The sequence below is a fragment of the Microtus oregoni genome, unplaced genomic scaffold (genome assembly GCF_018167655.1).
Source record: "Microtus oregoni isolate MIOR12 unplaced genomic scaffold, Mior012 000644F_ref0000396, whole genome shotgun sequence".
NCBI lineage: Eukaryota > Metazoa > Chordata > Mammalia > Rodentia > Cricetidae > Microtus > Microtus oregoni.
Genome location: NW_024545092.1, coordinates 1 through 23,656, shown reverse-complemented (window position 1 = coordinate 23,656; position 23,656 = coordinate 1). Strand labels below are relative to the sequence as shown.

At 37.4% G+C, this 23,656-nt stretch overlaps 1 protein-coding gene across 1 annotated transcript; it reads left to right on the top strand.

Moving 5' to 3' along the window:
- Nucleotides 1-423: 423 nt before the first annotated feature.
- LOC121445789 (mitogen-activated protein kinase kinase kinase 2-like) lies at nucleotides 424-22,941 on the top strand (the record flags this gene model as incomplete). Its single annotated transcript, XM_041647920.1, has 11 exons — nucleotides 424-495; nucleotides 4,231-4,349; nucleotides 5,607-5,647; nucleotides 7,905-8,004; nucleotides 12,000-12,113; nucleotides 12,810-12,897; nucleotides 16,257-16,387; nucleotides 17,623-17,702; nucleotides 18,875-18,942; nucleotides 19,094-19,186; nucleotides 22,735-22,941. Coding segments are annotated over exons 1-11 (1,045 nt in total), but the record flags the coding sequence as incomplete, so codon positions are not given.
- Between the last annotated feature and the right edge of the window lie 715 nt (nucleotides 22,942-23,656).

Here is a 23,656-nt window from a genome sequence, read left to right as displayed (position 1 = left end):
GTTATAATTATTTTTTATGCAATTTTCTTTAAAACAGTGTATTATTTTTCTGTTGCTGTTTTCATAGAAAAGAATTTATGTGGCAGGAAAACCGCACGTCGTTAGAAAGGCCTAATTACAAAATGCCACCTGGGAGCTGAGATTTGAGGAGGGTTATGATAAGGGCGCATTGTATCTGAGCTGTTTATACAAACAATATGCTTGTTGCTGATCACCTGCTTTTTTTGGATCCTGGAAGTTTAGTGTGTTGGGGAAGGGTACCTACACAATCAGGTCCTAATGTTAGGTATTCTGAAAAACTCAGAAATTATTTCTAGTGTACACACACATATCCTTCATTAATGTCAGTTATACTGTTATTTTTCTTTTTGTGGTTACCTCTTCTGGTTGTTATTAATTAATGTGTTCATCTTTTTTCCTTTTCAGGCAATAAATAATGCTGATGGGAGAACCATTTTCCTAATTTCCAAATTATTAAGCTGGTCGTCATAATGGGTAAGTTTAAGTTAAAAGCATTTAAAATATTTATAACTAAAGAATAGGATGAGGGAGAACATATTTATCTTATAAATTTATTTAGAAATTTATGATATAGTAGATTGATACCTGTGATATAGGAGATTTAGCTAGCATTTTACTTAATGGATTTTAAGGCTTAGGGAGAAGTATCACACACACACACACACAGATTGTAGAGGTTAAAAAGACCTTTAGAAAGTCTAGTTTTTGAGGGCTCAGCATACTCTCACTCTGTGTAAGGTTGGGTTAGGTGTGTAAACCAAAGCTTCACATTATCACTTTTAAAATTCTTCTTCCTCTTCTTTGTAGCCTTGAAGTCAGTGTCCCCTGATAGTCCAGGTTCTCCACTCTAAGTAGGTCTCTGGTAGCTCCAGATCGGGCACACTTTTACTGCTCCTGTTGGCATCTCACTCTTGTTTCTTTCATTTGCATTGCCACTTATATATTGAGTTGGTCTTTATAACCCTCCTGAAACAATATACACTCTAGTTACAAAACAAAGACCAGTCATTGCCTAAAGATACATAAAAGGAATGGGGAAATGGTATAATTATTATTTCAAACAAACAAAAAATACATACTGGAGTATTCACAGACAGTCATGACTGTTTAAAAGTGGCCATCACAACCTGGATGGATGTCTTGGAGCATGTAGTTAGTTTCAGCACTGAGGAGATGGAAGCGTGGGAGCGGGGATCTCTGAGTTCAAGGCCATTTTGGACTACAGAAAGTTCTAGGCTACATAATGAAACCCTGTCTCAAAACAAAGAAATCACACACACACACACACACACACACACACATACACACACACACACACACACACGGAATCACAGATACTTGAATATTTTGAGAATATTAATATATAATGAATATGTATACAATCTGTCAATTCAAAATTCAGTATTTGTTTGTTTGTTTGTTATTATTTAGACATAGGGCTTCTCTGTATTGCTCCAGCTGTCCTTGGGATTCACTTTCTATACCAGGCTGCCCTCAAACTCAAGGATCTTCTTTGCCTCTGCCTCTTGAGTGCTGGGATTAAAGGTGTGTGCCCCCATGCCTGGCATTCCTATACGCATTCCTTAAAAAAGTTATTTGAAATTAATTCCCAACCCTTTTCTGTTTTTATGCTCAATTGAGTGCAGGTGTCAAACATCTGCTTCTTTTTGTGCTTGTGCTTAGTCTGTGATCCTCAAGATATTTTCACTCCCTGTTGGGTCAATCCATGACCCTTCTGGCACCTGTTACCTTTCTCATCTGCCTAGCATACCATGGCAATCACAGGCATTCCTAACTAGAGTTATTAAGACAGTCCCTTTCTAGTTAGTGTGTGCACACTATGTTTGGTAGTTTGTGGAATTGTTAGCTCTCATCTGTCTTGTCAGAATCTCCAGTTTCCACCTTGGCAGGACCTTCTTAAGACCTGAATTTTGTTAAATGATCTTTTCCTTTTTTTATATATAATAAAAGGTATTTGTTTTCTTAACATGGAAATAAATATATGTGGGCATGAAAAGAGATTGGAGCTAAAGCTTTCGTAGGTATTTATTTGGCCACTGTGTTACTGAGTATATAAAAATGCCTAAATTCAAGTGCTAAAGATTTTTTTTTTTAATCAAAATAATCAGAACAAGATAGGTACATTTAAGTACTAGATTCTCATTCCAGTGTGGGATTAAGGCTCCTAACTTTTGTGTGTGTGTGTGTGTGTGTGTGTGTGTGTGTGTGTGTTTGAGACAGGGTTTCTCTATGTAACAGCCCTGGCTGTCCTGGAACTTGCTCTGTAGACCTGGTGGACCTTGAACTCACAGAGATCCACCTACCTCTGCTTCCTCAGTGCTGGGATTAAAGGCATGCGTCACCACTTCCTGGCTGGCCTCTGTTTTCTAAGAAATGAATTTATTTTATATTTTTGATTTTATTTATTATATATACAGTATTCTCAGTATTCTGTCTGCATGTATACCTGCAGGCCAGAAGAGGGCACTAGATATCACTACAAATAGCTGTGAGCCATCATGTGGTTGCTGGGAATTGAACTTAGGACCTTTGGAAGAACAAGCAGTGCTCTTAACCACTGAGCTATCTCTCCAGCCCCCTATATTTTTGATTTTAAATAAAAAATTTTTGTGCCTGGTGCCTACAGTGGATAATAGAGGTTATGGGATTGTCTGGAGTTACAGTTGTGAGCTACTGTGTGGGTGCTGGGAATGGAACCCCACTCCTCTGCAGGAAGAGCTGGTGCTCTTAACTGCTGAGCTGTCTCTTCAGCTCCACATTGTTATTGGTCTTTGTTGAGAAATATTTCAATTTATTTGTTTGTTTGTTTTCATAATTTATGTTTTTTTTTTTTTGATTTTTCGAGACAGGGTTTCTCCGTAGCTTTTGGTTCCTGTCCTGGAACTAGCTCTTGTAGACCAGGCTGGCCTCGAACTCACAGAGATCCACCTGCCTCTGCCTCCCGAGTGCTGGGATTAAAGGCGTGCGCCACCACCGCCCGGCTATGTGTTTGTTTTATGTGCATTGATATTTTGTCTGCATGTATGTCTGTGTGAAGGTGTCAGAAACCCTGGAACTAGAGTTACAGACAGTTGTGAGCTGCCATGTGGATGCTGGGAATTGAGCCCGGGTCCTCTGGAAGTAGTGCTCTGAACTACTGAGCCATCTCTCCAGCCTGATAAATAATTTTATGTTTGTAGTCTTTGGGGGAAGTTTGAGAGAACCCTTCAGAGCATTAGTAGGTAGTATCCAGAGAGAGCTTTTCTGATAGTTCTAAGTATCACATCTAGGAACACATCTCTAAGGTGAAGTCTGTGTTTTTAACATATAAATGCTAAAGGAAGATGTTTACATAAGGTTTATATTTTTACTCACTTTTAGTCAGGTTTTGATGCCTGATGTTTCGTTTGGGAGTCATAGAAAAGAATTTGTTCCAGCTGATATGTTTTGATGCAAGGTGTTAAATCAGTAAATGAATTAGAATGGCATTTACTTTCCCTACAAATGTGTCATGTATAGAGGGCTTGGAGAGAGCTCAGCAGCGAAGAGCACGGCTTTAGGGGATTAACACCTCTACCTCTGGCCTCCATGGGCACCTGCACTCATATATACTTACTTATCCACACACAAACACATACATACACTCAATTAAAAGTAATAGAAATAATATAAAATAACAAGTAAAATATTTAAAACAAAAATAAATGTCTCATGTGTGGATACTTAGTTTATGTTGAACTTGAGTCTTACGCAGATTGATATTAGCTGTTCTCAGAAGTGGTATTTTGTATTTACTTAAAACACAACATTTGGCAGGTTGATCCCTGTGAATTCAAAGCGAGCCTGATATACATAGTGAGTTCCAGGACAGCCAGGGCTACATAGAGAGACCCTGTCTCCAACAGCAACAACAGCAACAAATTTATATAATCTATGAGTATGTTCTACATGTTTGGAGGTGGCCATAAGGGCCAGAAGAGTGTACAGGATTCTAGAGTCACAGGTGGTTGTAAGCTGCTCAGTGTGAGTACTGGGAACTAAACTTGAATATTCTGGAAGAGTAGCAAGCCCTCTTAACTGCTGAGCCATCTCTCTAGTCCAGCTAATTCATCTTTAAACTCAATTACATTATAAATTCTGCTTCTTGTCTATGATGAATATATGTTGAAATTACAGTTTTGTGTATGTGTTCTTTTAAAAAATACCTAGATGATCAGCAAGCTTTGAATTCAATCATGCAAGATTTGGCTGTCCTTCATAAGGCTAGTCGGCCAGCATTATCTTTACAGGAAACCAGAAAAACAAAACCTTCATCACCAAAAAAACAGGTATCTATTTCAATAATACCTAAAACATTTCATTTTTATTATTTTTAAATTACGTGTATTTGTGTGTCTGTGTGGGTATGTGGGTGAAATTGTAGGTGCCTGTAGAGATCAGCAATAATGGAACCCCCTAGTGCTGGAGTTGGAGGTGGTTGTGAGCTGTCTGACATGAGTGTTAGGAGTTGAGCTTGTGTCTTCTGCAAGACCAGTATGTAGTAACCACTGCACCACCTTTCTAGTCCCAAGACCAGGAATATTTAATAACTATATTTGTTGTTTCATAACTTTCATTTCATAGCCTGATCTTGTAAAGACTTCTTTTATACTTTGAATCAAATGTTGTGTTTAATATAAATTATCTGGTATGTTTGCTTTTTTAATTTTGTCTTATTTACAACATTTAATGTGATACAGTGTAAATGCTGTGTATAGGTAGAATATTGAAATAACAAAAAATGAATACATGTTTTAAAAGCTATATGATAATTGCATAAGTTTTTATTTCACCTATTCTTCAAGCATCTAAGATAAACAATTTATTTTCCCAGAAGTCATTTCTGAATACTTAGAAATGTGATGATTTTGATTCCTATAAACAAGATTAGTATGAGGTGGAAAGCATGGAAAGTAGAATTTTAGAGTTCCTCTTATGTCTGTTTTTACTTCCCATAGTTTCAGTTACTCATGGTTGGCTTAGGTCAAAAAATAACAGGTATGATATTGTATAGATAAGCAGATCATAAGTTTTAAATTTCATGCCATTTGAAGTAGCACAGTGAAATCTCACACTATCCTGCCCTACTTTGCGTAGGACATGAATTCTACCTCTGTGTGTGTTGTATCCATGTTTGTTACTTAGAAGCTATTTAACTTATTGGATTGACTACCGAAATATGAGAAAAAAAGAGACTGACAATTTGAACATTCAGAAAAGAAGCTTTAAAGTACTTCCTTTAAGAAAAAAGGAGAAAGTTCTGAATTTAATAAGGATAAACCACGACAAACAACAAGCATATGTTCAGATGCCTTGAAACATACAGATGAAGAAGATCTATAGTATAGCATTCTGTATGTCCTTGGGTTCAGGTCATTTGAATATGTTGGTGCTCTTTCCTTATTGTCAGATCTGACAGTGTAGTCTCACCTCAGCTTTTTGACAGACATCAGGTGATTAGAATTATACTTTGAAAATGAAACCCCCTCTCTTGTGCTCTGTGTCCAATGAGTAGGCTAATAACTAATATCTTCATTTTATTATAGAATGATGTCCGAGTCAAATTTGAACACAGAGGAGAAAAAAGGTAAGTAAGGAAATGTTACACATCAATTAAATCATACAATAAAACATGTGTTCCAACTAAGCTATTAAATATTCTTTTAGATTTGAATGAAGTTTTGTGATTTTAAAATTAAAAATGGAATAGTCTTTGGTAATGTGTGACACTCACCTAGACCGAAGAGAAATAGAATATGTCAGGTGCCTGCTGACCATTGGAAATACTGAATGTGCTTGCTTTGCAATATCAGGAAGTAAATAAAATTGTCTCATACTACACACTTTAAAATTTTACTCTTTACTTTTATTTTTCCTGAGTTCAATTTTTGAGTGTTCTCAAGAGATTTCAATGCCATGACATGTGTTTTGTTAATAATGTTTTTTACAGTGAGTTGAATGGTGACTGCAGACTATTTATTTAGCATGATTGTAAGCCTAGCCTTCTATGACTGGTGTCCGACTAGTATATGTACCTCAGGGCGAAATAACTGACAAAAAGATCTAATAGGAGGTACAATTTTTTGTTGTTGTTGTTATTAGTGACTCATAATGTTAATGAAGGCTTGTTAGTCTTAAGGAATTTAAAATGGCTCATAAGTCATATAACTCGAAGATGTGAATATAATTCACCAGAGATACTGGGGGAAAAAAAGTATACTTGACAAACTGTAAAACTATTATCTAAGCTGTGAGGTGGTGGTGCGTGCCTTTAGTCCCAGCACTCAGGAGGCAGAGGCAGGTGGATCTCTGTGAGTTCAAGGCCAGCCTGCTCTACAAAGCAAGTTCCAGAACAGCCAGAGCTGTTCCAGAACACAGAGACACCTTGAGAAACCAAAAACCAAACCACACCAAATGAACAAACAAACTAAAACCTATTGTCTAGTAATGTATTCCCTGTTTGACATTATTTTCTGGGTCTTTGCTAGCTTTTCTGTTTCCTCAGCTCTGGATTTTGTATGTGATATGCCCTAATACTATAAAAAGGGAGCACGGAAGTGGCTTCTCCCCTGAGAAGCTAATCTAACATGGTTCTCTCTAGACTTAGTGCATGTTCTCTGCGCTGGCCACGCCTCAGGAATAGAAGAAGCAAATATCATAATTTTATTTCACTTCAGTCCTTTAGAGTCTTAGAGTTGCTTAGATAGTAAATGTGCTAAAATGTTGAATTAATAAGGATCCAGAAATCAAATTTGATCTCCACAGAATGGATAACTTACTATCTTAACAATTTCACTGCATTCTGTTACAAATATGTCACATAGTTAATTAAATTCACTTTCCTATGTATTCCCTGTTTGACATTATTTTCTGGGTCTTTGCTAGCTTTTCTGTTTCCTCAGCTCTGGATTTTGTATGTGATATGCCCTAATACTATAAAAAGGGAGCACGGAAGTGGCTTCTCCCCTGAGAAGCTAATCTAACATGGTTCTCTCTAGACTTAGTGCATGTTCTCTGCGCTGGCCACGCCTCAGGAATAGAAGAAGCAAATATCATAATTTTATTTCACTTCAGTCCTTTAGAGTCTTAGAGTTGCTTAGATAGTAAATGTGCTAAAATGTTGAATTAATAAGGATCCAGAAATCAAATTTGATCTCCACAGAATGGATAACTTACTATCTTAACAATTTCACTGCATTCTGTTACAAATATGTCACATAGTTAATTAAATTCACTTTCCTAAGTAGATGCTTTACACTGGTTTTTAATATTTATGTGATTATGAATTAGACTTTGAGAATCTTTAAAAAATTATAAATTAGCATAGAACAAATTTTAGTGGTTCTGTTTTAAATTTTATATTGAAATAATTTTTTGTATTTTATTAAAAGTGTGTTATAATTTTCACTTTTTTTTTCATTATTTGATTTTTTTGAGACCGGGTTTCTCTGTGTAGCCTTGACTGTCCTGGAACTTGCTCTGTAGACCAGGTAGACCTGAAACTCACAGGGATCTGCCTGCCTCTGTCTCTGAGTGTTGGAATTAAAGGTGTGTGCCACCACCTCTCATCTTTTTTTTTTTTTAAACTTATGTGTTTTTTATGTGCACTGGTATTTTCTCTGTGTGTATGTCTATGCGAAGGTGTCAGATCCCCTGGAGTTACAGACACTTGTAAGGTGTCATGTGGGTTCTGGGGATTAAACCTGGGTCCTATGGAAGAGCCAGTGCTCTTAACTGCTGAGCCATCTTTCTAGCCCTTAATTTTTTCTTATAATGAAACAACTGTTGTAAGTATATTGTTTATTACAAAGAAAATAAAATATTTTAAAATTATTTTCCTGTAGAATTCTGCAGGTTACCAGACCAGTTAAACTAGAAGATCTGAGGTCTAAGTCTAAAGTTGCCTTTGGGCAGTCTATGGATCTACACTATACCAACAATGAGGTAAATGTGTGCCATTTCACTTTAGTAGTCTCTATTCTGGACAGTTCATGTGTTCATGTAAGAGGCTGTACTTTGATTTGGTGACTAGGAAAAGAGTGGTCCGTTAGATGACTGATGTGACATGTTTGTGTGAAAATAGTTGAGTAAGAATATACAGTAGCAGGATAGGCAGCACCTCGCCACTTTCTGCTTTAGTTTTTTTCCTTTTACTCTATGTACGCAGTGAATTTACTTTTTTTGGGCCTATAGAGCTTTGGGAGTCAACTGTATTAAAACTTAGGATCATTGGATGGTGTTTAGGATGTTTTTTTATTCCTATATATATTTAACTATTTTTATTTATTTTTCTGTGCATGGATGTTTTGTCTGCATGTGTGTCAATGTGAGGGTACCAGATTCCTGGAGCTGGAGTTACAGACAGTTGTGGATGCTGGGCATGGAACCTGGGTCCTTTGGAAGAACAACTAGTGCTCTTAATCACTGAGGCATCTCTTCATGCCCCTTTCCTATGTTATTTATGTTTGGGGTCAGTACATATGGTCTTGAGGCTCACTATGTTTTTGGGAAACCCTTTTAATCTTGAGATTAGAACTGTATTAGATAGTAACTGGACTTTCTTTTTAGTTAATTTTTTTAATCTTTGGAAAATGCTTTTTATTGGCCTAATGTTATGATTTGTGAGTTGCAGCCTTTTATGGGGTAGGCATTACAGATTTGTAGAAGAAGCAGATAGATGAGTTGAAAATTTTTTTAAGGAAATACATAAACTCTTGTGACAATGAATAAAAGAGAAGTCAAAGATGGGAGTGACGGTGCCTGCTTTAATCCCAGTACTTGGTAGCAGGGGCAAGTTGGAGGCCGAGGCAGGCAGGCATGGTAAGTTTCAGAACAGTCAGGTGTGGTAATTGGGGCGGCGGCGGGGCTGCGTCCCCAACACCCCAGCCGCCTGCCCGGCTAGCTTATGCCCGAAATAATTACACGGAAACTGTATTCATTTAATTACTGCTTGGCCCATTCTCTTCTAGGCTAATTCTCACATATTAATTTAGCCCATTTTTAATCATCTGTGTGTAGCACCCCAAGGTGCGCTTACCGGGGAGATTCTAGCCTATGTCCATCCTGGGTTGGAGCTTCATCCTGGGAGCGGGGCATGGCGTCTCTGCTGAGGCGTCTGCTCCGGAGAGCAGAGCTGTGGAGTCTCTGACCTCACTTCCTCTTCCTCCCAGCATTTTGTTCTGTTTACTCCACCCACAGGGCCAAGCAGTTTCTTTATTGGCCAATGACCTTCCTCCATCAGTCAGGTCTACATAGAGACCCTGTCTCAAAAAACTTGAAACAAAAAAGGTCTGTGGGTATCCTCTTTACACTATTAAGGAAAAACTAGCTGAGATAATATTTATACCGAGATTTAATATTTAAAGCCAGCCCTCCAAAGAGTTTCAGGGGAAGAACAGAAGATGGAGCAGCTTGAGAACAGTGTGAATAGCAGGTGTACCAGTGGAGATGGAGAGAAGAGAGAGGTGACCCGAAAACTTCAGCAGACAAAATACATGAAGCCTGTGCAAATAAAGTATTTCAGAATAGCTCCGAAAGGAAAATACTTTTCTTCACTTTCTTCATATGTATTTAATAGAGTTTGAAGAAAATACTCCTTTAAACATAAAAGGCACAGAATTCCTCACCACAGTAGCACAGTCTGATTGCTTATTCACAACATAGAGTACTTTCTGTGCTGAATACCAGACAGTTTATTGCTTTGGGAGCTCCAGGGCCGACAGCAACACCAGCCAACCTGTGCCAGCCCCTTCTGCCTGCACCAGCTTATAGACACAGAGCCACAGCAGGACCTGGGTAGGAGTCCCAAGAAGAACATGCTTTCATAAGTACAAATCTGTGTCTTAAATAGGATCTCTGAACAGAGTAACGAGTATTGTACTATAGCAATATCTTGAAATTGTACTTTTCAGTTCATTTGTGGTTTTATTATCAATAAGCATTTGTCTTACCCAGTCTTCTGGGTGCTGTATCATAGGTTCACGCTGGCCAGGTTTTCAACAGCCAGCCTAGGGTTCTTGGGGTTTTCTAGATGTAAGCACTGGGTGAAGGACGTAGAGGGAAGATGATTATCAGCTGTCCTGAAGGGCAGCTCTCTGGATAATGCAGTTTTCACACCTCCCCCCCATTTTTTCAAATTACCTATCTAGATTCTTTTCCCATATAAATGACTTGACCTTGAGTCATTATCTCCTAGTATGATTCTCAGGGAAACAAAGACTTCCTACCTTCCAACCCCTTTGTCCACCCCTTCTTCCTTTCCCTCTCTCTCACAGGGTGTTTTGTCAGCAATAGGCAAGAGGAGGTAAGTTGATGTGTACTAGCACAAAACTAGCTGCAAATAGAAATTGGGAATAAACTTTTAAGTAGAGAGTAGACAGATGTAAACAGAGTTCAAATTAGTCTTGGTTTATATTTGCACTTGGCAGCTTTCCCTTTTTAAAAAAAATAATAATTTTGAGATAGAATCTTACCACGTAACTTTGGCTGACCTGGCACTCACTGTATTTCTTAGGATGACCTTAAAGTTCTGTCAATCTTTAAAAAAAGACACTGTTTTCATAAAACACTCTATAGAGTATCATTACACACCATAGTAGTTCCTGGGTTTGGGCACATCTCTGGTGCTCACCCTATGATATGTACTGAACAGCATTTGCCAGGGGCCTGCTCTTTGCTGTATTCTGCTGGAAGGGATCCTAGCTTCATGGATTTATACTGCACAGGACTCTCAGCTAAATAGACTTTACATTTAAATATGTCTCACATTCTCTGCTCTTTAGGGATGATTAGTAAGTGTGGCATATGTCCTTTTATTTACAGTGTTCCTCTTCCACTGAAATGATACATACTTTTATATCATTGACAGTTTCCTTAAGCTGCACAAAATTTTTTACTTAAAAAAATAAAAGATTCTGATTTTTGTAAATTGTGTGAATCCTACTTTTTTTCATAGACCTCTTGGGTGCTTCTGTCTTTTATAACATCTTAACCATGAGTGAGTCCTTTGAGGGTTTCCTGAGATGATCGCTCATTTGGCTTGCCTGTTCTAGAGTGTAGTGGTCAGTCACCAGGACTAGAGATGAATACAGGTGAAATGTAGATTGCAGATATGTAGCTGATGATACTTCCCATGGCAGCTTTCACAGATACTCAAGGTTTGTTACATTGCAAACACATCAGACAGAGTATAAATCTGTGGTTACTATTGAAAAAGAACTAAGAATTTTATTTGTGCAGGTGTAAAGAGTACCTTATTTTATATAATTTGTGTGTTTTTACCTTTCACTGTTCTTAGCAAATTTAGCAGTTATAAAATATCACAGAAAATTAATTTTTAGTTATATTTACTAGAAAAATGTAAGGATTAATAAGAAATATATTTTCACTCTTTACGTTCTTTCTGAGACTTTAAGTGGTGTTGGAATAGAGGACAGAGATGTGTACACTCCTCAGACTGTCACTGTAGTCACAGAGGACAGAGATGTGTACACTCCTCAGACTGTCACTGTAGTCACAGAGGACAGAGATGTGTACACTCCTCAGACTGTCACTGTAGTCACAGAGGACAGAGATGTGTACACTCCTCAGACTGTCACTGTAGTCACAGAGGACAGAGATGTGTACACTCCTCAGACTGTCACTGTAGTCACAGAGGACAGAGATGTGTACATTCCTCAGACTGTCACTGTAGTCACAGAGGACAGAGATGTGTACACTCCTCAGACTGTCACTGTATTGATGACAGAGGACAGAGATGTGTACACTCCTCAGACTGTCACTGTAGTCACAGAGGACAGAGATGTGTACACTCCTCAGACTGTCACTGTAGTCACAGAGGACAAGGGGTTTCAGATTTGCAGTTCCCCAGTAATGGAGCCGCTCATGGAAGAGCTTGACCTGATGTGATGTTTGCATGATTCCTCTATCTTTTTGTTCAGCTCGTAATTCCGTTAACTACCCAAGATGACTTAGACAAAGCCGTGGAGCTGCTGGATCGGAGTATTCACATGAAGAGCCTCAAGATATTACTTGTAATGAATGGAAGTACACAGGTATGAATTGGGGTTGTATTTCTCACTGAAGATTTTAAGACTTGTAATCATTTAATATAATTAATTTATAAAATTAAGTTTTATAAATTATTTAATTTATAAGTTTAGTTTACAAAATTGAACTTCCATACTTTTCATTACTGTAACTTAATATCCTTGTTCCCCCGAAACTATACAGTCAGAGTTACAAATAAGAACATATTATACATGTGAAATGAATAGAAACTGGCAATTTGCAAAAAATTATGTTAGAATTGAAATGCCCATTTTTTATTTTTACCTTTTACATTTATTTTGTGTGGATGGGGTGAAGTGTGCACATTGCCACAGGCACATGTATGAAGAAGATCAGTTCTCTTCTTCCCACATGTTGGTTCCAGGGTTTGAACTGCAAGCATGCTTACCTGCTAAGCCATCTTACTGGCCCTGAAATATCTTGTCTTCTTCATCCTCTCCTCCCTTCAACCACCTGTTTTCCTCCCTCCGTCCCTTTCTGTACCTGGGTGCAAGAGATCTTCTTGTTCTCGCCTTCCAATTAGGCTTATGCCACTCTTCTGGCAAATTAAAATTTGTAAGAGTAGATTTGAAAAGTCCCAACAAGAGTGGAGAATAGCTAGGCTGTGTTGTAGTGAGAGGAGGATTCAGTTGAAAGCCTCAAATGGGAAGAATAGCATTAATTGTTCTTTTCTCTTCTAGGCTACTAATTTAGAACCATCACCATCATCAGAAGATTTGAATAATACACAACTTGGTGCAGAGAGGAAAAAGCGGCTATCTGTAGTAGGTGAGAAAGCCAGGGTCTGAATAAGGAAATTGAGTGATTTCTCAAATCCTTCTCATCTTTTAATGTATTGTAACATGAAATATATTTCTGATAAGTAGCACCTTGTCTCTGTGCTCTCTGCAGTCATATGCTTGAACTACTTTGTCTTAACTGTTGTTCCTGAGAAATTAATTTTACATACTGTAGGACTAGCTATATCCAATTAAAATTTTTGTTTATACAGAGTATTTTAATATTCAGGAATTCAAGTAAAATTTCGAAGAGGTTTTAATGATATGAGTAAAGAAAGGCAGTAACTAAGACATTATGACTGGACTCTCATTTCTAAGTTCTCTAAGGTTTTAGGTATTGCCAGAATATGCTATCTATCAATATAAACATGGCTAGGAATAACTAGATTGTGTTAGTTTTTCTTGTATCTAGTTTTATTTATCATGTGGTGGCGCACGCCTTTAATCCCAGCACTTGGGAGGCAGAGGCAGGCGGATCTCTGGGAGTTCGAGACCAGCCTGGTCTACAAGAGCTAGTTCCAGGACAGGCTCCAAAACCACAGAGAAACCCTGTCTCGAAAAACCAAAAAAAAAAAAAAAAAAAAAAAAAAGAATAATGAATTCCTTATACTTAAGCTTATGATATAAAGAAATAAGGATCCTGTGTGCTATCTTGTGAGGTGGCCTTATTGAGCCTGGGTAGGCAGAGGTGTTTTAAACCCTCCATGCTTGTTGCCATAAAAAAAAAAAAAAGCCATTTACAAGGAGCTGAAAGAGATGACTCAGTGGTTAAAAGTGATTTTTGTTCTTTGAAAGAACCACAGTTTGGTGTTTGGTTCTCAGCACCGGTGTCAGGTGGCTCACTGCCGTCTGTGCCTCTTGGTCTAGGGGTACAACACCATCTTCTGTCTCTGCTGGCACTTGCATGCACATGAATACATGTTGACTCACATGTACATGTAAATAAAGGCAATAAAATAATTTTTTTTGTTGTTGTTGTTTTGTTTTTTTTTTGACAGGGTTTCTCTGTAGCTTTGGAGCCTGTCCTGGAACTAGCTCTTGTACACCAAGCTGGCCTTGAACTCACAGAGATCTACCTGCCTCTGCCTAGAGTGCGGGGATTAAAGGCGTGTGCCACCACCGCCTGGCTAACAAGATAAATTCTTAAAGTATCATTAAAAATTAAAAAAAAATAGACAAGATCAAAGTGTTTGTTGCTTAAGGAACAGCTGTTTTTTAACAGATAGGGAATAGAATGTAGTCACTCCAGGTAGCATGAACTCTTGTATTGAAGGCATAGACTTGAAAAGGAAAGTAAAAGAGGGGATACAGATAAGTAAAGAGAAAGCAAGCAAGCAGGGCAAAGGAAAACATTTGGGTGAAAATCTAGAAATGACTTCAATAGAAGAAGGGTGTTAACAATGAATGAAAAGATTAAATTAGCATGTGAGAAAGTAGAGGAGTTTTTTATGTTCTTTTATTTTCTAGAATAAGCTGCTTTATGATCATTCTCTTTTTAAGTGTCTTGTCTCACGTGAGTGTTTCAGAGAACTAGAGATATGACCTACAGAGATGATACATAAATAGACAGGGCTTATCCTTATGCAGATGTACTTGATATTACTTAAAAAAAAGTGAAAGACTATTTGAACTGAGTTCAAATTCTGGCACTCTCACTATGAAGCCAGTGCCTTTTCCCTTTCTTTGAAGCAGTAGATTAAAGCCACAAACAGAATACTTGTAAAGTAGGCTTCGCTTCTCAAACTGGAGGCACAGTTGCTATTAACTGTATAGTTTTTCTTTGTAAAAGTAAAATCAGCCACTTTGTTTCAGTTGTTAGACACAAAAAGCTTAAGTGCACTAGTTAAAATGCAATTTTGAATTCTCCATTATTAACCTACCAATAAGTATTTTTGTTGTTTGACTTGGTGCCAGGATAAGACAAAAACTGAAAATTGTGCAGAATTTCTCTGAGCGTATTAATATGCCCATTACAATCAATGTTAAGAATATGTGTTGTCAGGTAATCGGATGAAGAAACTTTTATAGCTGCCTTCCATCTCAGTTAGTAGTTGAGTATATTGTTCTTTTATTTTATTTTAAAAAGGAATATTCAGAAAGAGTAGAAATATCAGGGATGCAGTTATAACTGTAACCATAGCTATTACAAAGCTGACATGAACCCTTAACTCAGCCCACACTTCTTTTCAGACAGCAGATGATGTCTCTGCACGTTTAATAGGTGTTCTCTTGCTCCTTCTCCCTACTTAATAAAGGACCCCTTTATATATGCTTCTTTTCCTTTAAACTTAAATAGAATTTAAATGCTTACATCACTTATGTATCTATTTACTTTTAAAAAACCTGCAAGGAGAGCAGAAAACTATGTTAATAAACTATGAACCAGGTAAAAATAGACAGATTATTGTTTCATAAGAGTTGCAAATAGTTAAATGAACCATCTAAATGAATGTCAGGATCTCCATTTTTTCTTAAAGTATGAAGTTTTTGGAGGAGAGGGATAGGGCAGAGTCTTATTGTATAGGCTGGTTCATCTGGAACTCTATGTAGATAAGGTTGGCTTTGTACTTAAGAGATCTGCCTGTCTCTGCCTCCTGGGTGCTGGCATTAAAGGTGTTTGCCAGCACACCTGGGAAATTATGAAGACATTTAAATAAAAGGAATATAGCTTGCCACAAGAACATAGTTTTAAGTAATAAAAAATAAGATATAGGATACTAAATATAAAATAGGACCCAAATGACTAGGAAGGAATCTCACTTCAGGTTTCTAAAGATTAAAGATTGTGACCAGAAAGAATATCATGGAACCAAATGTGCACAACATATGTTTGTGGTGAATGAATTTACCATCATAGCATTCTTACCAAGAAGTGATGTAGTACTGTGTACTTTGATAGTAAAACAAACCAGTTGCCAAAGACACTAAGATGGTAACTTCCCCTAGACTTTAAGCCATGCCTGAATACAGAGCCCTTATTCCTTTACTATTCCATGATATCAGCAACAAATTATATCAAAGACTAGCAGATACAAATTATCTTTGGAAATTCAGAAGCAGTGGCATTAATATAAGTTTCTCTTGTTTGTTATCAGTTCATGATATGGTTGTCATCAGTCTGAAAAACTTTAGTATAAATTAGCATATTCGAGTGAGGTTGTAGAATGTTAATTTAGAGTTTAGAGAGGCTATAAAAGCTCTAAGCCTGAATATTCTGATTAAGTTTCTATAAGCACTAGATTTTCTTGCTAATTTATTTTTATGTGGTTAGAAATATAACCTATTAAATTGAAACAAACATTAGTTTGCTTGCTGACAGTAATAAAACTTACAATTTTTCTTTTTGAGGTACCACTAATAGAGATAGAAGTTCCCCTCCCCCAGGATACATTCCAGATGAACTACATGAGATCGCCCGGAATGGGTCATTCACTAGCATCAACAGTGAAGGAGAGTTCATTCCAGAGAGCATGGACCAAGTAAGCCAGATAGATGCTGTTTTTCACTATATGTGAAGATGCACTGATCAGCACCAGTGTGATTTGGCAGATACCTAGGGTGGGGTGTGTGTGTGTGTACATTTTCTGTAATCCTCTATCTTAAGTGAAAAAATATTAGAAGCTTCTCATTAATTTACATATGCCTTTTTGTATTAGTATGTAAAATTACTGAAACAATTTGATTTTCTTTCTTTTTTTTAAGTTTTTATTTATTTATTATATGTACGTTGTTCTGCCTGCATGAATGCTTGTAGGCCAGAAGAGGGCACCAGATCTCATTATAGATGGCTGTGAGCCACCTTGTGGTTGCTGGGAATTGAACTCAGACCTCGGAACTCAGACCTCTGGAAGAGCAGCCAGTGATCTCAATATCTGAGCCATCTCTCCAGCCCCATAATTTGATTTTCTTATATTGATCATCCATGACACATTTGGTTTGTAATCTTAGATTAATTATCATTCAGATTTTTAAAATGAACATTTTATTTTGTTTATTTATTTTTACTTCTTTGAACTTTCGAGATAGGATTTCTCAGTGTAACTCTGGCTGCCCTGGAACTCACTCTGTATATCAGACTGGCCTCAAACTCCTGAGATCCACCTGCCTGTAGAGGGCTAGAGGTGTGCATGCACCACCACTGCCTGCTTAGTGAGCACTTTAAAGATGGAGTGAAATTATAAATACTTTATGAAGCTGAGGTTTGTGAACTGTTTATTCCATTTTAAGAACACTTCAGGTTTGTAGTAATCAGATGTTTTTGTAGAGCTGCTTTTAGGCCCTTACCCTGCACTGATGCCCACATACTGCAGCATTTTAAATCTAATGTAGCAGTCACTGTATGGTTCATCTCAATTGAACAGGGCCATTGTCCAGTTTTTAATAAGCAAAATTATTTCAGCTTCAATTACTTGACTATAGAAAAACTGTATTTTGCCTTAAAAAATTTTGTAGTCACAGCTTGTTTATTCAGAATGTTTATAAATGAGTAATTCTGCAAAGTGACTGCTGTTTGTTACAGAGTGTCTTTGGAAGGTCCTAAAAGGATTCTGAAATTGTGGGGAAAGTTGTGTATTTCAGGATATGCTGGAAGCCATTGAATCATATATTTTAAACGCATGAAGTTTATGTTATGTCACAAGCAGTTTTGTTTTTTTTTTAAGTAACTTTTGGTTATTATCAGGCAGAATCATGGTGGAACTCTTTATTTTCCTAGATGCTGGATCCATTGTCTTTAAGCAGCCCTGAAAATTCTGGCTCAGGAAGCTGTCCATCACTCGATAGTCCTTTGGATGGGTAATTATGATTACTGGTCTTTCTTTTAGTTTATGTTGATATATAGAGTTATCAATAATTCTTTTATTCTACATTCTGAAAAATGTAGCTTATTGATAATTGTCTTCACTGACATTAAGTCTAGTTTTCTATAATGTGAATAAATCTTTTTGGTTTGAGGCAGGGTTTCTCTATAGCTTTGGAGTCTGTCCTAGAATTCACTCTGTAGACCAGGTTGGCCTTGAACTCACAGAGATTCGCTTACCTCTGTCTCCTGAGTGCAGGGATTAAAGGCATGCGCCACAGCTCCTGGAGTGAATAAATCCTGTAACCTCATGAGATTCAATAACTTTATTGTCTTATTATTATTTTTTCTATTTATGGTTTTCAAAATCTTGTTTGTAGCAAGTGCAAACTTAGACTATGTTTATTTTAAGACAGCTCTTGAAACTGTTGCAAAGTTTCTCATGTTTGGTTTTGGCAGTTTCTTTAAAAAAATTTTTTTTTAATTTGTTTCTTGTATGCATGATGTGCATTTGTGAGGGCGCCCTCTTTTGTTCTCAGAAGACATTGCTCTTTTCAGTCTTGTGTAGCACAGTTAGTATGAGATGCTTCACTTGCTATTTCCTCCAGGCTTCTTTATGACACCAGATACACGTTTGGAAATTCACCTATAATTTCCTCTACACATACCTATGAAGCCTGTCTGTCAGTGCTTACCTTCGGGAATCTACTCTGTTTACTTGTACACACCCCACCTCCAAAGAAAAGAAAGAAATTTTGTAATAGTCCATCCTGAAAATTTGTTATTGATGTTTGTTAAGTTAAAATTATATGTCCTCTTATATAGATTCATAAACAATTTTAGAAAAAAATCTTTCAGCATTAAATTGAAATGCAGGTGCTTCAAATCTCCATGGTTTCAAATGTACCATTCTTACCCCCAAAAGTAGTAGCTGATTTTTAAAAGCTTGACTTTTTGTCTGTGTGTACTAAATGAGTGTTTCAAAGAAGTTTCTCTTTTTAAAACTTTGTTAGTGCTTATGTGAGCTCCTTTACACACCCACACCCCCACCCACCCACCCCCCCCCACACGATATTAACACACCTACAAATACAGATATTGGTTAAAAATTTTTAAACATTTTATTACATACCTTCTTTTAATTTAATCTTACATTTTCTATCTATAGAGAAAACTATCCAAAGTCACGGATGCCTAGAGCACAGAGTTACCCGGATAATCATCAGGAGTTTTCAGGTTAGACTACAAATTCTACGTGCTTGAATGTTTATGTCACGTTTTAGCTGGGAGGGAAAAAAATTTTGAAAAAAATTAAAAATGATAAATATGCTTTTCACTATTAAAAATACTTTCCTTTTTTAATGATAACATTCTTATGTCTTAACAGACTATGATAACCCTATATTTGAGAAGTTTGGAAAAGGAGGAACATATCCAAGAAGGTATCATGTTTCATATCATCATCAAGAGTATAATGATGGTAAGTTTCTAACAATGAGACTATAAAAACAGATTAACATTAGCCAATATTTTAAAAATTACCACATATTTAAAAAGCCTCATATTTATGATGACCAAATAATTTGTTCTTGAGTCACTTAAGTTTCTGGTTAAAAATAAATAAATAAAAACCTCTGCCAGGAAAAATAAAATAAAAACCTTTGCCTTTAGTCTCAATACTCAGGAGGCAATGTCAGGCAGATCTCTATGAGTTCAAGACCTACATAGTGAGTCTCAGGACAGCCAGGTACATAGAGAGACCAGGTTTCAAACAAACCCAAGAAACCTTTTGTGCTGGGGCTGCAGCTTAGTGGTAAAGTATTTGCCCAAAGCCCCAAATTTGTCCTCTGTCAACCCTCCAAAAAACATTTTTTGAGAATATCAGGTTATAAGTCAAGCAAAAATAATATAGTAGTTTTATGCCATCTTGTGATATTTAAAAAGTTTAATTACAGAGGGATAATTGGAAATGGTATAAATCAGAAATCAGAAATTTAGTCCCTAAGGGTACAATTCATATTTTCTTGTCCCTTAAGAAAGTAAATTGGGCTGGGTGGTGATAGCACATGCCTTGAATCAGCACTTAGGAGGCAGAGGCAGGTGGATCTCTGTGAATTCAAAGCCAGCCTGATCTACAAGAGCTAGTTCCAGGATAGGCTCCAAGAGAAACCCTGTCTTTTTGCACAAGGAGGAGTCCCTTTGTTCTGTTTCGGCAGACCTTACACCTGAAATAATCACACAGAAACTGTATTCATGTAAGTCACTGCCTGGCCCATTATCTCTAGCCTCTTATTGGCTAACTCTGACATCTTGATTTAACCCATTTCTATTCATCTGTAATATCACCATAAGGTTGTGGCTTACTGGGAAAGATTCAGTATGTCTGACTGGTGGCTCCATAGCGGCTGTCTCTCTGCTCCTTTCTCCCAGAATTCATTTCTGTCTTCTCCGCCTACCTAAGTTCCCGCCCTATCAACTAGGGCAAGGCAGTTTTTTTTATTCATTATCCTATGAAGCAGCACACAAACAGAAGGAAGGAACTCCTACACCATTCACTGTCTCAGAGAGAAAAGGAAAAGAAAACAAATTGGGTCAGAGAAGGTGTATTAGTCACTAAAGTATATGCTGCTCAAGCACAAGAAAAGCTGGCACAGCAGTGCATGTCTCTTACTGAGCTTGGAGGAGAGGATGTGGAGCAAAGGATTCCTGAAGCTTGGTGGTTGGCTTGTCTTGCTGAATCAGTGAACATCAGGTTCAATGAGAGATCCAAAAGTAATACTCCAGAAAGTAAAGATGGCAGCTGGGCATGTTGTCCACGCCTTTAATCCAGCACTTGGGAGGCAGAATCAGGTGGATCTTTGAGTTTGAGACAACCCTGGTCTACATAGTGGGTTCCAGGCCAGCCAGAATTACAGAATCACATAATTATACCTTGTCTTAAATAAAACAAACAGATAAATAAATTACATGGTTATGCCCTGGTCTTAAATAAGTAAATTCATACATACATAAATAAACAAGATAATAGAGGTGGAGAGTGTTTGAAGAAGATGCCCATTGTTGACCTCGCGTCTCCACACGCATGTGCACATGTATACCAAACTGGTCTTGTTCTGTTGTTGTGAATAGACTTCATGGTCATGACAACTCTTCTAAAGGAAAACATTTCACTGAGGCTGGTTTACATACATATGTATATATAAATTTAAAATGTTATAACTCTTTAAAATTAGCATACAAAATATAGAGTATTAGGTTTCATTATAGCATTTTCAAACAAAATTTATTTTTGTTTATTTTTCCCCTCTTCCCTCCTCCCTACCTTTCTGTTTTTCCCCACTTTTTCAACATCCTTTCCTCTTGTCATCTCCTGTTTAGTTCATAATCTGTAACTATGTTCATACCCACATATATGCATGCATATAAACATTAACAGTTAAGTGTAGACTGTTTTTTGTTCCCAGCCACCGAATAATCACACAGAAACTCTATTAATTGCAACACTGTTTGGCCTATTAGCTCAGGCTAATAACTTTTTTTTTTTTTACAATTTTTTAACAGGCTAATAACTCTTATATCTTAAGTTAACCCATTTCTATTAATCTGTATCACCATAAGGCTATGGCCTACTGGTAAGGTTCTGGCGTCCATCTCCTTCGGCAGCTACGTGGCATCTCTTTGACTCTGCCTACTCTCTCTATATATCTCTGTTCTGATTCCCACCTGGCTTTACTCTGCTAAGCCATTGGCCCAAACAGCTTTATTCATCAACCAATAAAAGCAACGTATATACAGAAGGACATCCCATATCATTTAAGAATCTGCCTGTGAGAGAGACTATGAGTTTTTTGTCTTTCTGAGTCTGGGTTACCTTACTTAATAAATTTTTAGATCCATCCATTTTCTTACAAATATCATTTTTTCTTTACAGCAGAAAAAAAAATTCACTGTTTGTGTGTCTTAGTTACCGTTCAGTTGCTATGAAGAGACACCATGACCAAAGCAGCTTATAGAAGAAAGCATTTGACTGGGATTTACTTACAGTTTCAGAGATTTAGTACATGATTGTGGTGGGGAGCATGGCAGTAGACAGGCAAGCAGGCAAGGGGAAGGAGCAGTGTCTGAGGGCCTACATATCTGCAGGCAGCAGACAGAAAAGCTGAGCCTGTTGTGGGCTTTTGAAACCTCAAAGTACACCAACTGGGGCCCAAGCTTTCAGACATATGAGTCTACTGGGGCGTTTTTATTCAGACGGCCACAGTATGCGCATTACATTTTCCTGTTCTGTTCACCTTTGGAAGGATATCTAAACTGTTGGCATTTCTTTGCTCTTATGAATAAACGTAGATGTGTCAATGTCTTAGTTTAGTCTCTGCTACTGTGGTAAACGCCATGGCCAAAACCAACTTGGTCACAAAAGGGTTTATTTCACTTAGTAGGCTACAGCCCATCGTGAAGTGAAGTCAGGTTAGGAACTGAAGCGGAGTCCATGGGAAAATTCTGCTTACTGGCTTGCTCTCATGGCTTACTCAGCATGCTTTCTTATACAGCCCAGGATCATGTGCCCATGGTGGCACCACCTATGGTAAGCTAGGCCCTCCCACTCATATCATTAATTAAGAAAGTGCCCCACTGACTTGCTTACAGGCCCATAAGATGGAGGTAGTTTCTCAATTGAGATTTCCTGTTCCCAGATGACTCCAGCTTGTGTCAACTTGACAAAACAAACTAAAAGAGCCTACTAGGATCAACAGTATCTCTCTGCTACCTATAACTCTCCAGTTTGCTTTTTATGTTTATTTTAAAGTCATTATTGGAAATGAAAGTGAAGAATTTTTTCTGTGGCTTTCTTGTGCACACGAGTGTTTGTGCATTTTTCCATAGCAGGGCACACGTAATCATTGTTATTTCAGGGTTTTCAGCCTAGATTTCAAGGCTGATTCTTATTCCACGTTATAGATGTTCAAATATCCTGAAAGTGTAGTACATTAATAGAAGGAATAAGTTAATTCTCTTTTCACGTTGTAGGTCGTAAGACTTTTCCAAGAGCTAGAAGGACCCAGGGCACCAGCTTCCGGTCTCCTGTGAGTTTCAGCCCTACTGATCACTCCTTAAGCACTAGTAGTGGAAGCAGCATCTTCACCCCAGAGTGTGACGACGGTCGAGTAAGAAGAAGGGGAAGTGACATAGACAATCCTACTCTGACTGTCACAGACATCAGCCCACCCAGCCGTTGTAAGTAATAGAAATGTTTAGCAAAACATTTGCATAGTTTTATGTTAACAGGAATAAATGGCAAGTCAGAACTCAGGGAAAAACACTCTTCACAAGAAATAATAACATGATTTTTAAAGGTGACTAGACATTCAGGTATAAGTGTATATTAGGGCTAATTACTGTAGCCATAATTACTAATTTTTCTTCACTTTTATTAGGAAAATTGTTACTAATTGTTCTTATCTATTCTAGTCTACATGTCTGTGTTAAGCACTGAGACTCTCTATGCAATTTCTAAGAAATAGCCTAGTGAGGAGATTGGTTTATGGAGAAAAATTCCAGTATAACATTTGTTAGATCCTGACATGCAGAAATTTGCTAGTTGTGTGTGTCAGATGAAATACTTTTCCAAAACAACTTAAAGGAGACCCAGCAGGGTCTCTGTGGCCTTGACTGGCTTGGAACTCATTACATAGACGAGGTTAGTCTTGAACTCACAGAGATCTTCATGCTTCTGCCTCCTAAGTGCTAGGATTAATGGTATACACCACTATGCCTAGTTTTTTGTTTTTTAAGTTTGCTTTTTTATGTTTTTTTTTACAATTTTGCATGGAGTGTCAGACATCACTTATAGGATCATGAAGACTGAAGTAAATAAAATTTATACCTGGGCATATGCACAACTCTTCTACCTCATTCATTTTATGATGGATTGAGTCAGCAGACTCCTAGT